This window comes from Mus caroli, chromosome 9, assembly GCF_900094665.2.
Source record: "Mus caroli chromosome 9, CAROLI_EIJ_v1.1, whole genome shotgun sequence".
Taxonomy (NCBI): Eukaryota; Metazoa; Chordata; class Mammalia; order Rodentia; family Muridae; genus Mus; species Mus caroli.
The window spans coordinates 63078881-63091145 of record NC_034578.1 but is presented as its reverse complement, the minus strand read 5'-3'; the positions used below and the strand labels follow the sequence as shown (position 1 = coordinate 63091145).

The 12265-nt window shown below is 40.9% G+C and overlaps 2 protein-coding genes across 5 annotated transcripts in view; one reads left to right on the top strand and one right to left on the bottom strand.

Annotated features, from left to right (window-relative positions):
* Window positions 1-5557, bottom strand: part of Pclaf (PCNA clamp associated factor) — a 17080-nt gene extending 11523 nt beyond the window's left edge. Inside the window, exons 1-3 of the mRNA XM_021173193.2 lie at window positions 5474-5557; window positions 5139-5216; window positions 2431-2593 (exon numbers count right to left, since the gene is read on the bottom strand). Coding sequence (XP_021028852.2) covers window positions 2431-2593; window positions 5139-5216; window positions 5474-5519 — 287 coding nt within the window. The 5' untranslated portion in view covers window positions 5520-5557. The remainder of the gene's footprint in view (window positions 1-2430; window positions 2594-5138; window positions 5217-5473) is intronic.
* Window positions 1-12265, top strand: part of Trip4 (thyroid hormone receptor interactor 4) — an 85525-nt gene that overhangs the window by 19031 nt on the left and 54229 nt on the right. For 2 of the 4 annotated variants that reach the window (XM_029481783.1, XM_021172375.2), the window contains exon 2: window positions 10521-10842. In XM_029481783.1, coding sequence (XP_029337643.1) covers window positions 10742-10842 — 101 coding nt within the window. In that variant the 5' untranslated portion in view covers window positions 10521-10741. Of the gene's footprint in view, window positions 1-10488; window positions 10843-12265 lie in introns of all 4 variants that reach the window. The other 2 variants (XM_021172377.2, XM_021172376.2) reach the window with 2 other exon arrangements.

Below are 12265 nucleotides of genomic sequence, written 5' to 3'. Positions count from 1 at the left end.
TTCCAATTCTGGATTGTAGTTCATTCCAAATATAGTCAAGTTGACAACCAAGAATAGCCACTACACTGTCTTAAAAAAATCGGGACAGGGGGGTTGGCTGGAGAGATGGCTCAGCAGTTAAGAACACTGACTGCTCTTCCAGAGGTCCTGAGTTCAATTCCCAGTAACCACATCTTGGCTCACAACCATCCGTAATGGGATCTGTACTCATATACATAAAATAAATAAATCTTAAAAAAAAAAAAAAGAAAGAAAAGGAAGGAAGGAAGGAAACTTAAGTTTGAGAGCAGTGAATGGCTCCTCTGGTAGTGTGCTTGCGTGTCATTTCACTCTGAACACCTCGGGTTCAGTCCCTGAGACCGGTGTAGAGGTAGAAAGAGAACTGACTCCTGAAAGTTGTCCTCTGAACTCCACACACCCTTTATAGCATGTATCTTGGTTTTGATACTTAGAAACTAAAAGAAAGAATTCAAATATTTTTTCCTAATTTTTTCTTTTAGGTGCAGAGTAATGAAGCTAATGCCTCAAATATGCTAAGTGTTCCTCCACTGAGCTATATCCCCAGCCCCACTCCCTGTTAAAGATGTATTTATTTATTTATTTATTTATTTATTTAATATATGTGAGTACACTGTCACTCTCTTCACACACACCAGAAGAGGGCATCAGATCCCATTACAGATGATTGTGAGACACCATGTGGTTGCTGGGACCTCTGTCAGTGCTCTTATACACTAAGCCATCTCTCCAGCCCCTTGGGTTTGGTTTTTAAGGCAGGGTTTTTCTGCGTAGCCTTAGCTGTCTTGGAACTCACTCTGTAGACGAGGCTGGACTCACAAACTCACAGAGATTCCCTGTCTCTGCCTCCTATGTGGTGGGATAAAGGAAGGAAGGCATGTCACACCATGCCCAGCTTTTTTTGTGATTCTTACTGAAGTTGAGTAGACTTCAACTTCAACTTCAAGATAGACATTGATTGTTAGAAGTTCATAGTATGTAGCATGAAACAAAGTTTGTACCCAGATAAATAATTATTGGTACTTGTTATATTTTCATATAGTGTGTGTATATATTTTGCAAAGCAGAGTAAACTTTTTCTTTTTTAAAAAAGATTTTCATTTTATGTATATTTATTTTTATGGGTACATGTGTGTTTGTGCCCCACTGTATTGATGTACATCATATACTGTAGGAACCCAAGGGGTCAGAATAAGCATCAGACCCCCTGGAACTGAAATTACAGACAGTTGTGAGCTGCCGTGTAGGTGCTGGGAACCAACCACAGTTCTCTGCAAGCAGCAAGCCATCTCTCTAGCCCCAAGTATTATACTTTCATACTTAGAATTTTAGCTCAGAATTTATCACTAGCATTCTCATTTCATTAAAAACTTAAAAACAAGCTTGCATGATGGCACCTTTAATTCCAGCATTGGAAAGGCAGATAAATAAAACTCTCTGAGTGTGAGGCTAGCTGAGTTTGCATAGTGAATTTCATAATGGCCAGAGCTACATGATAGAGGTCCTGTCTCAAAAAAAAAAAAAAAAAAAAAACCATTTAAAAAATTCCAGCCTCCAGATCCCCAAGTTTGAGGTCAATCTGGTGTACAGAATGAGTGGGATTCCACCATAACCCGAGCTGCACAGAGAAACTCTGTCTCAAGGGAAAACAAAACAAAACCCCAGCCACAGATTTTAAAGAATTCTTAAGGACTTACAGAAGACTAAAAACAAAAACCAAGAAAAAATATGGAATTACTATGGATAGTTTCTGTAGAGAGGAATTTCTGTTTAATTTCTCTATTTTATTTGTATATTTCTTGTGAAAGTTCAACATTTAGTATTATTACTTATCTTGGAATTGGAAACTAAACCTAGCACTGCAGGCATGCTGAGTAGCAGACTTCCTCGGAGCTACACCCTCAGTTTCTAACTAGTAATTGTGTGCAGTATAAGGAGCTTAATGGAATCCAAACTAGATGAACTGACATAGAAATTTCTTTTGGGGAAAAAAAAAAAGCAGAAAAAGAAGAGACAAAGGAGGGAAGAGAGGGAAGGAGGACGGCAGACACACGGACATACTTCTCAGTGCAGTGCTCGCTTTAGCAAGCCGAGGCAGAGGATTGCAAACAGTTCCAGTTAATCCTGGGCTACATACAGAGACAGTCTCAAAAAAACAAATAAAAAAACAAAACAAAAAGCTATGAAAATTAGAGGAATAATAAATGAAGAGGAATCAAGTCTCTTTAGAGTTAAGTAAAAGTAAATAATTTTTGAAAAATATTTGAAATCTTAAAGTGACATAAATGATTAGAAATTAAAGCACAGTTTTCATTTTCTCACTAGTCCTGAAAGAAACTTTAAAATTATTATCCCGTTTGTCTTTTATTTTTAGGAGGATATTTTCTTGTTTTCCAGAACATAAACACTTACTTTCTCTTTGCTTTTCCTAAGCCACTGCTTCCTGCTTCTTCAGGAATCTGGTTCTCCTTTTTAGAATCTTTAGGGGACAGCCTGAAGAATTCCCCGATGCCTTTTTGCCACTTGGGAGTTGGGCGCACACAGACTGGGTTCCCTCCTGCATACTTATTTTCAGCTGTAAAATAGAAACAGAACTAAATAAAAACCAATGTCATTGGCATTTTCCACCCTACCCTCAGTCAGGGCTTCTCTGTGTAGCCCTGGCTGTCCTGAAACTTGCTCTGTAGACCAAGCTGGCCTCGAACTCACAGAGATCCACCTGCCTCTACCCCTCTGATTGCTGGGATTATAGGCGTGCGCCACCACCTGGCATTGCCATTCTGGTTTTTATTTTTATTTTTTAAAGATTTATTTATTTATTTTTATGTGTAATGAGTACACCATTGCTTTCTTCAGACACACCAGAAGAGGGCATCTAATCCCATTACAGATGGTTGTGAGCCACCGTGTGGGTGCTGGGAACTGAACTCAGGACCTCTGGAAGGGTGCTCTTAACCTCTGAGCCATTTCTCCAGCCCCGGCACTGCCAATCTTTAGCATCATAGTCCAGGTATTAACGTGTTCTATCGTAAATTAGAAAATGAAGGCTTGAGAGATACTCAGTGGCAAAGAACACTTGCTGCTTCTCAGAATACTAGAGCTGAGCTGGAGAAAGGGCTCTGCAGCTAAGCATACGTGTTTTTCTTGCAGATTACCCAGGTTCCATTCCCACATAGTGTCTTGAAACCTTCATAACTCCAATCCTGAAAATCTGATGCCTTCTTCTGGCCTATATGGGCACACATGTAGTACACAGATATACAGTGAGCAAAATACTCATAAAATAAATCTTAAATAACGAAGACTAGAGTTTGATTCTTAACACCCATATCAGGTAGTTCATAACTGCTCATTATTCCAGCTCCATAGAATCCAATGTCAAGTACCCATACACAGGTGTCTGTCTGTCTCTGTCTCTCTGTCTCTGTCTCTGTCTCACACACACATTTATATATTAATAACTTGATGCAGAAGCCTGATGTCCTGAATCTCAAGGTACCACATAAAGGTAGAAGTAGAAAACCAACTCCCAGAAGTTGTCTTCAGGCCTTATTCGTGCCACAACACATATACCAACCCCCCCCAGCAACAATAATACATTTTATAAAATGTATTTTTCCTTAATATTCATTTGTGCCATGTAGGATAAACTGTCCAAATTTAATTTAGCAGATTTATTTATTTATTTATTATTTGTTTATTAATTTATGAGGGTTTATGAGTATAAATTTGGTTCAAAGATTGAACCCAGAATCATGTGCTAGGCAAGTGCCCTACTACTCAGGTATGTTTCTTAGACCAATTAGGTTATTTAGTTAAAAAATATATACAATGTGAGTCAGGCTAGTGGCAGAGGCCTATAATCTCAGCTACTTGGGAGGACAAAGCAGAAGAATCCAAAGTTCAAAACTTGCGTGTATTACCAAGAGAGCACAAAGCCAACGCAGGCAGATTACTGAAACTCCAATCCCAAGCCCTCTCTCCATTACAGATAGAGCTAAGAACACAGTTCAGCAATGGACTCTGCCTGAAATGTCCAAGGCCATAGATTCAATCCCCAATACCTGGGGAAGGGGAAATGTTAAGTTTTCTATAAGAGTAAATCCTACTTTTCAAAGCTGCTAGCTCCTTTGCATAAGAAAAATCCCATTCCTGGTTATATTTTAATATAGGAATGTAAAATCAAAATTCGGAGAAAATTGCTCCTTTAAAAAATAATTACAGGAGAATGGTGTCACCTACAATCCTGGAAACCCAAGTTTGACCTGCGAATCCCCTAAATTGAAGATCTTAAAGACAAAGAGATCAGAAGTTGAAGGCCAGCTTTAGCTACGTAACAAGTTTGAGGCTAGCCTGAAATGCAGAAAGCCCTAGGTTAGATTCCCAACCCAGACTAGACCTTGCATCCAGGGCGTGTGTGTGTGTGTGTGTGTGTGTGTTATTCCAGCAGTGGGGAGATGGAGGGCAGAAGGATCTGGAGTTCAAAGGTGTTCTTTGTACATAAAAATTTTGAGGCCTGCCTGGGCTACATGAGACCTTGGAAGAAGGAAAAGGGAGGGAAGGAGGGAGAACAAAAGGGAGGAGGGAAAAGCAGAGACAAAAGCAAACTATACTGGGGCAGTGTGGTTAGCTCAGCGGTAGGGTACTTCTTCAACATGGGCAAGGAAGGCCCAGGGTTCAGTTCCCAAAGATTGCATGCATGGTCAAACAGACACTCACATACATCCCCTAACCGGAAATGTGGTAGTATTGTCAACCATCACCATAAATCTAATGAGGAGACACTTAAGTAGCCTCCAAGAAAATAGTAACTGTTAACAATTTTTAAAACACCATTCAGAAAAGAAAAAAAAAAGTTTAATAATATACAGCCCCTCACCACCAAGACATGAGTTTTCCATTGGACCCTCATCCCCATCCAAGCCTGCTGAAAGACTAAGGCTCCCTTAGAGGGTGAGAAAGAAATTTAGGTGTGAGAATGTCAACGGAAACAAATTCCAGAGGAAGGAAACTAAGTAAAAATAAATCCACCCCGGGTCAGGGCCACACAGGTTAGTACTGCCGTGCCCAGCCTGATGCTCTCGGGATGTTACTTTGGAAGCGTCCACGACCCTTCCTACCTTTTCTCGACGAACTTGAAGAATTGGTGACAAAGGTGGAGGAGCCAAGCACCTTCCTAGGGGCTTGAGAAGCCACCGCTGCAAAGAGAGGTAAAGAGGAGCGTTCAGAAAAGGCGGGAGGGTTCAGATCCCCGAGCTTTGTTCTACTACAGTCCCAGGCTAGTAAAGAGGAGGGAGATGAACAGCAGCAAACGACCTTGCCTGGTCTCTGTCGCTTATTAGCAGTGAGGGCCAGGAGCCTGCCTTCTAGCTGCTCAATGGGAGGCAGCCATGGGAGTCTCCACCCCTGGACAGGCTGCCTAGGGAACCCCCTGCCACCTTGCTGCATCATTTACCTTTTCTGTAGGCTCCTGGGACGTAGTTTGCTTTGGTCCGCACCATGTTCACACAGGAAGAGACAACTTTCACCGACACCCCAATTGCAGATGTCTCAATTAGAGAAGAACCCGAAAATGATGTTCCCGCCACCGTTTAAATGGGTCTCTTTCCCGCGCGCTCCAAGCTCTCGAGAACCGCGATTCTTATTGGTTCCGCGCCTTCACTCTGGACCAATTGACAGCGTCCAGCAGTGACAGCCTCGAGACTTAAGGTTTTGCTGGCCAGTCCATCAGCCCCTTTGGTCGTGATTTGTACCTCCTCCTGGTAGGCGGTGCTAGGACTCTGGATCAGGGGGGAGGGGGGCGCCAAGTGTGGGAGCTGAGGTAGATAGGTTGTGAACTAGCCAAAATAAAACCAAGTAGAGATAGGGATTGTAAAATTTCTTCAAAAGTTACCAGAGTTAAATCCATGATAATTAAACACTGAAAGTGAAAATTAAGTGGACTTTTCAATGTTAATCATAACTAAAGTTTAGTATCCTAAGGATGAGCTCTACTGTGTTCTAAAACAACTTTCTGAGGCGGGAGAAAGGAAAACTCAATTAGTTTATTTAGTTTACAGTGTTTTAAAAACCGTTTTCAGATCGCATGAGACAAAAAAAAATTTTTTTGGACAAATTGTCCATACACATATAAAAAATAAGTAAATACATTTTAAAAAGCATGGCCAAAGAATTTTTTTAATGCCAAATGTAAAAGGGTCACAGCACCAACCCACGTGAGGATAATCAAAAAGAGATCATATTGTCTGACCCATGTTTCAAATTACAATATTCCTAAGAATTTGTATTTGTTCTGAATGCCATGCATGAAACAAAACCGTATGTGCTTGCTGCAGAATGCTGTCTGTTAATGCTTGCTTAAAAGATGACCCTACAGCATGTCACAGAACTACTTTTCTGCAGTGAATTATGCTTGAACAGCAATGAAATCTACTCAGGGCCTTAACCAAATTAACAATTAATAGTATATTCAATTTAAAGATTTTAAAGCCAGGCCTACTGCACCTTGTAATCTCAGCTCTGAGGCAGCAGAGAGACTGGTAAATTGTGAGTTCTTTGCCAGTCTGGGCTAGATCACAATATTTTTTAAAAAAGAAAAAAATATATAGAAAGGAAGAAAAGAAAAGGGGCGCAGTAGTTGAGAGTATTGGCTGCTTTTTCAGAGGAACCCAGTTCAATTCCTAGCACTAGCTGGCAGTTCATACCTGACTGTAATCAAGCTCCAAGTGACTTGGCACCCTCACACAGACATGCAGGCAGGCAAAATGCCAATACACATAAAATAAAAATAAATAATTTATTTAAAAAATGAAAGGAAGGAAGGAAGGAAAGGAAAGAGCTAGACTGAAAACACAGGAGCAGGAGAGGTAACCCAGCAGTTAAGAGAACTGACTACTCTTCCGGGCCTGGAGGACACAGGTTCAATCCCTAGCACCTCCATATCAGCTCACAGCTGTTTGTAACTCCAGCTCCAGGGGAGCTGACACATTGACACGGACAAACTCAGGCAAAATGGGAATCAATGCACATAAAATAAATCATCAAGAAAAAAGGAGTCAGGCTGTGGTGCAGGCCTTCAATCAAACCAACACTCAGGAGGCAAAGGCAGGTGAATCAAGGCTGTCCTGGAACTCTACAGAATCAGGTCCAGGAAGGCAAAGGCTACACAGAGAAAAGAAAATCGAACAACCAAACAATTAGACAAACAACTCAAGTGAAAATAATGAAAAGGTTTAGGCAGTCATTAAATTAACATTATAATCTTAGCAATTGCCTGTAGTTTATCTTAACCCTGGAGTGTTAAATTACTGCCAAATTCTCACATAAAATCAACAAGTCAATCAACAGACATTCCATTCTTGTCTTTCACCCTCATGAAAATGCAGTGTTTCTTTTTAGTTTGTTTTGTTTTTCTTTTTTAAAGATTTATTTATTTTTTGTATATGAGTACACTGTAGCTGTACAGATGGTTGCTGGGAATTGAATTCAGGGCCTCTGCTCACCCTGGTCAAACGACCCCATTCCTTCTATTTGCCCCTGCTCTCTCCAGCCCAAAAGACTTATTATTATATCTAAGTGCACTGTAGCTGTCTCAGACACACCAGAAGAGGGTGTCAGATCTCATTATGGATGGTTGTGGACTACCATGTGGTTACTGGGATTTGAACTCAGGACCTTCAGAAGAACAGTCAGCGATCTTAAACACTGAGCCATCTCTCCAGCCCTTGAGCCCTTGTTTTATTTTTCTAGACAGGGTTTCTCTGTATAGCTCTGCTGTCTTGGAACTCAATGTAGACCAGGCTGGCCTCCAATTTAGAGATCTACCTGCCTCTGCCTCCCAAGTGCTGGGATCAAAGGTGTGTTCCCCACTGCCAGACTGCACAGTGGTTCTTAAAAGGCATTGTTTCCTTTCACTTAAAGGCCTTCTATTCCAGACTGAATTGCCTAGTTGAACTCAACATTCTCGAGTCCTGCAAAGAAAGGACTCAGAGAATTTTTTTTTCTTTTACATTTCAAGCAAATGACTAGAGAGAGTTTCAAATATGCCTTTTCACTCAGGGAAAATATACATATTATTGTAGTTGTGTTTGTTTTTGAAACAGTGTTTCTTTGTGCAGCCCTGGCCATCCTAGAACTAACTCTGTAGACCAGGCTGGGCCCAAACTGAAAGATATCCGCCTGCCTCTGCCTCCTGAATGCTTGGGTTAAAGGGAGGCTCTAAGCATTGTCTTGCTTTTGTTTGTCTTTTAATACCAATGATGTTTATGGGGAATGCAAGTTAGAGAAGGAACACACAAAAAAGCATGAGACATACCAAATGTTTTTTTATTAAAATGGCTACTCTGGAAGCTGAGCATGTGACACAATTGGTATAATACTTGCCTAGTAGGCATAAAACTCTTAGTTTGCTTCCCAACACCACATAAAGCTGGCATGATGGCACATGAATGCAGTCCCAGCCCTTGGAAAGCAGAGGCAGGATGATCAAAAGTTAGTGCTATCCTCAGCTACTGGTGAGCTCATGCCCAGCCTGGGATATGTAAACCCCATCTAGAAGGAGGGGAGGAGACGAAAGAGGAGAGAAGCAAGATGGTGATTGGGCTCCAGGCAGCGGCAGGAGGGTCTCTCAGAATTGAGCCCGTTCCAGAGTTCCAGGACAGCCCATACTACAAAAGACCCTGTCTCAAAAGACCAAAACAAAACGAAACAGATTGCTTTAGAGAAGTCCTTCTCTAAATAAAATTAAACTCTCTGTGTTACATAAAACAGAGAGCTATGTGATTTAAACATGAAAATCTCAGAGAGTTGAGGCCCAATGCATTAAGAAGAGTTGTAGTTGGGAGAGCAAATGACACAGCAGGTAAGCACACTTGCTACCAAATCCATTCTCAGGACCCACATGCCAGAAGAACAGAACTGTCTCCTGCAAGGTGTCCCTTCTCCAATCTCTACATGAAACATATCCACCCATTACAAAACAAACATCTTAAAGAATAAATGTAAACACTTGAAAAAAAACAAAACAAAACAAAACAGCTGGGCAGTGGTGGTGCATGCCTTTAATTGCCAGGGAGGCAAAGGCAGGCAGATTTCTGAGTTCAAGGTCAGTCTGGTCTACAGAGTGAGTTCCAGGACAGCCAGGGCTACACAGAGAAACCCTGTCTCAAAAAACCAAACCAACCAAACAAACAAACAAAAGTGCATGAGTTAATGGAATTTCTGATTAAATTTTTATCTTGCTACTGGGGATGTGACTCAAGGCCTTAGATATCAAGTTCAGTCTCTACCACTGAGCTGCTAAACTATGGAAATTAATAAATATAGAAAAGGTTACATTATTTGAATCACTATAATAATAATCAGATTATTATGAAAAGAACATTTATTCTCATCATTAATTATTAACATTTTGCTTTTTTTTTTTTTTTAAATTGTTCTGTCAGTGAAATGGCTGGGAAGGTAAAGGCTCTTGCTGTCAAGCCTGACTGCCTGTGTTTGATTCCCGGGACCCATATGGTAGAAGGCAAGTGTACTCTCCCACAAGCTGTGCTCTGACACCACATGTGCACTGTGATTTGTGGTAGCCCACTGACATAGATAATTTTTTTTTTTTTTTGAGTTTTTCGAGACAGGGTTTCTCTGTGTAGTCCTGGCTGTCCTGGAACTCACTCTGTAGACCAGGCTGGCCTCAAACTCAGAAATCGCCTGCCTCTGCCTCCCAAGTGCTGGGATTAAAGGCATGCAGCACCACTGCCTGGCATATAATAATATTTTAAAGACAGGGTTTCACTAGTAACTAGGCTGGCCTTGAACAAAAGTCTATCTACCTTTTGCCTGCTAGAATATTGGGGTTAAAAGTATGTGCTAGCACACTCAGCTAATGTAATTTATTTTTCCAAGATTTTTAATTTAAAATTTTTTTGTTTAATTAAAAAAAATTTTTTATGTGTAAGTGCCTGCATGTATGTATGTGTGTTACATGCATTTTTGGTGTCTGTGGAGGCTGGAAGAGACCAGAGTCTTTGGAACTTGAGCTCCAGATGTTTGTAAGTCTTTATGTGGTATAGCAGCGAAATTCTAGTCTCAATTACAGACAGAACTAAAAATAAGAACCACCATCCTCAGATCAAAAACTAGTACTGTGCTTACAAATGGCTTGACAAGTGCTGGGGTTTTTGCTTTCCTTTGGTTGTCCAACTGGGGATTGAACTGAGATTCTTGGATACTCAGGAGGCAGGGTACCACCACTCAACTTTTTGCCTAGTCTTCCTCGAGTCCACCTCCTTTTTATTTTGAGAGAGGACCTCGCTAAAAAAGACTGGCTTTGAGTTCACTTAGTACCACAAGCAGGCTTTGGACTTGATATACTCCTGACAACCGCTGTTTTAAACGTTCTATAATCAGAATCTGACTAGATTTGAAGGCTGCACCCATCCTTTGTGGTCCTACTTTCTTTTATTCCGTCTTCAGCTCTTTTATAGGTGTGTGTATTGTCTTCTTAGCACAGTTGTCACTGGTCGTCCTGGAGTTGCCCCTCGTGAAGAATCATCTGAGCACGTTTCTCACTCCTGTAAGTAGATCCGGAAGCTGAGCGAAGCCTGCGTGACCGAGCCTGGCGGTGCAAGCTTGCGGAACCTTCATCGACGAGGTCGGCGCTGCGAAGGGAACTAGTCTAGGGCGGGACGAGAGGCTTTTGTAGCCCAGCTGGTTCCGGTTGGGGAAGATGGCGGTGGCTGGGGCGGCGTACCCGGAGCCGCTAGTACACTGGTGCACACAGCAGTTGCGAAAAACTTTCGCCCTGGATGTCAGCGAGGAAATCATACAGTAAGATGGGCACCGGGACTGAGGGGGAAAGCAGCTCCATGGGAGGGCGAACGGGAAAGCCGGGAGGACTAAAATGTTGAGAAGAAAAGTATGATTAAAGGGACTGCGGTCTTTAGAGTTTGAATTTTGGCTTAGACTTATTCAGTTTAGCCTCTAGGTAAGTATGCCAGAATCCACCCACTCTCCTAGGAAAGTGGCAAAGTAGTATTTAGACCTGTAAGACTGTCCCAGGAATCGGTTTGCTTACAGATTGTGGAGAGAATGAACAAGTCAGATTGGCTTCCTAGAAATTCCTTACTTTGAACGTTGTAGTTTGTATCAAGCAAGACCCAGAATTTACAGGAGGGGCGACATGGTCCAGTACCGATAGTTCCTAAATCGAGTCCCACCTTCAGTTTTCTGTTGCTACTAGCCAGTTTTGGAACCTTTGTACTCTCTTCTGTATTTAGAAAATTAATACTAGCTTGAGCTTGCCTACAGTGTTTTAAAAGTCTTGCAAACCAGATGGCGATTACTTAATATTTTTTGAAATGACTAACAATTTGTTGCACTATTATTGTATACCAGTCTCTGGGCAGTCAAGATGATGTAGTTGGAGGAAGCTGAAGGTCTTCTGGGAGCACGTAATACACTTCTCAATATCCAACAAACTCTTCAATAAAGAATATGCATTATGATTTGAAACTCTTCAAATGTACTGGAAAAAATGCTTTGACGTGAGAGCTGAAGGACAGGCAGAGGCTCCGGCTCAGAGTAATCAGAGGGTTTCAAAAAGAGACTTGATTAGAAAGAAAACAAAACTAAGAGTTTTCCTTAATTTGATTCTGTGTTGCTGGAAACAAAATTACTATTCTAGAATTATAAGAAATAAGGTCAGTTTTCTGAGTTTTGGAGAAAATAATTTTTTTAAAGGAAGAGTTAAGACATACTGGCTGTTTTAAAGTTGAAGCTGTAAGTATGGCTTAACACCTGCTTACATTTTACAAACAAGTTAGACAAGAAGTGTGCTGCTCATAAGGACTCAAGCATGCTATAATATTATCTGAAGTACTTATTAAGTGTTCGCTAGCTTGCATCAGGCTATTATGTCAGGATGAAAGCTGCACTGTGCTTGTTTTGACATTTAATTTGAATAACACAGATGTAATATTGTAACAATTGACTAAGTTTATATAAGTGTCCCAAATACTAAAAGAATTAACACAGAATTAGCCTTCTAGTCTTTGTCATATTAGAAGACATGGAGATCAGTACACAGTTAGAAAAATACACTTTATTCCATATCTGCGTGGATTCATGATTTGATTTTAATAGATGAGACTTGCTGTATAACATTTGGATGCATGTCTTTTAAGTGGTTAAATTGTTGAAATGACATTTACTACTATGTACCTGGGACTCTTTTTTTTTTTTTTTTTTTTTT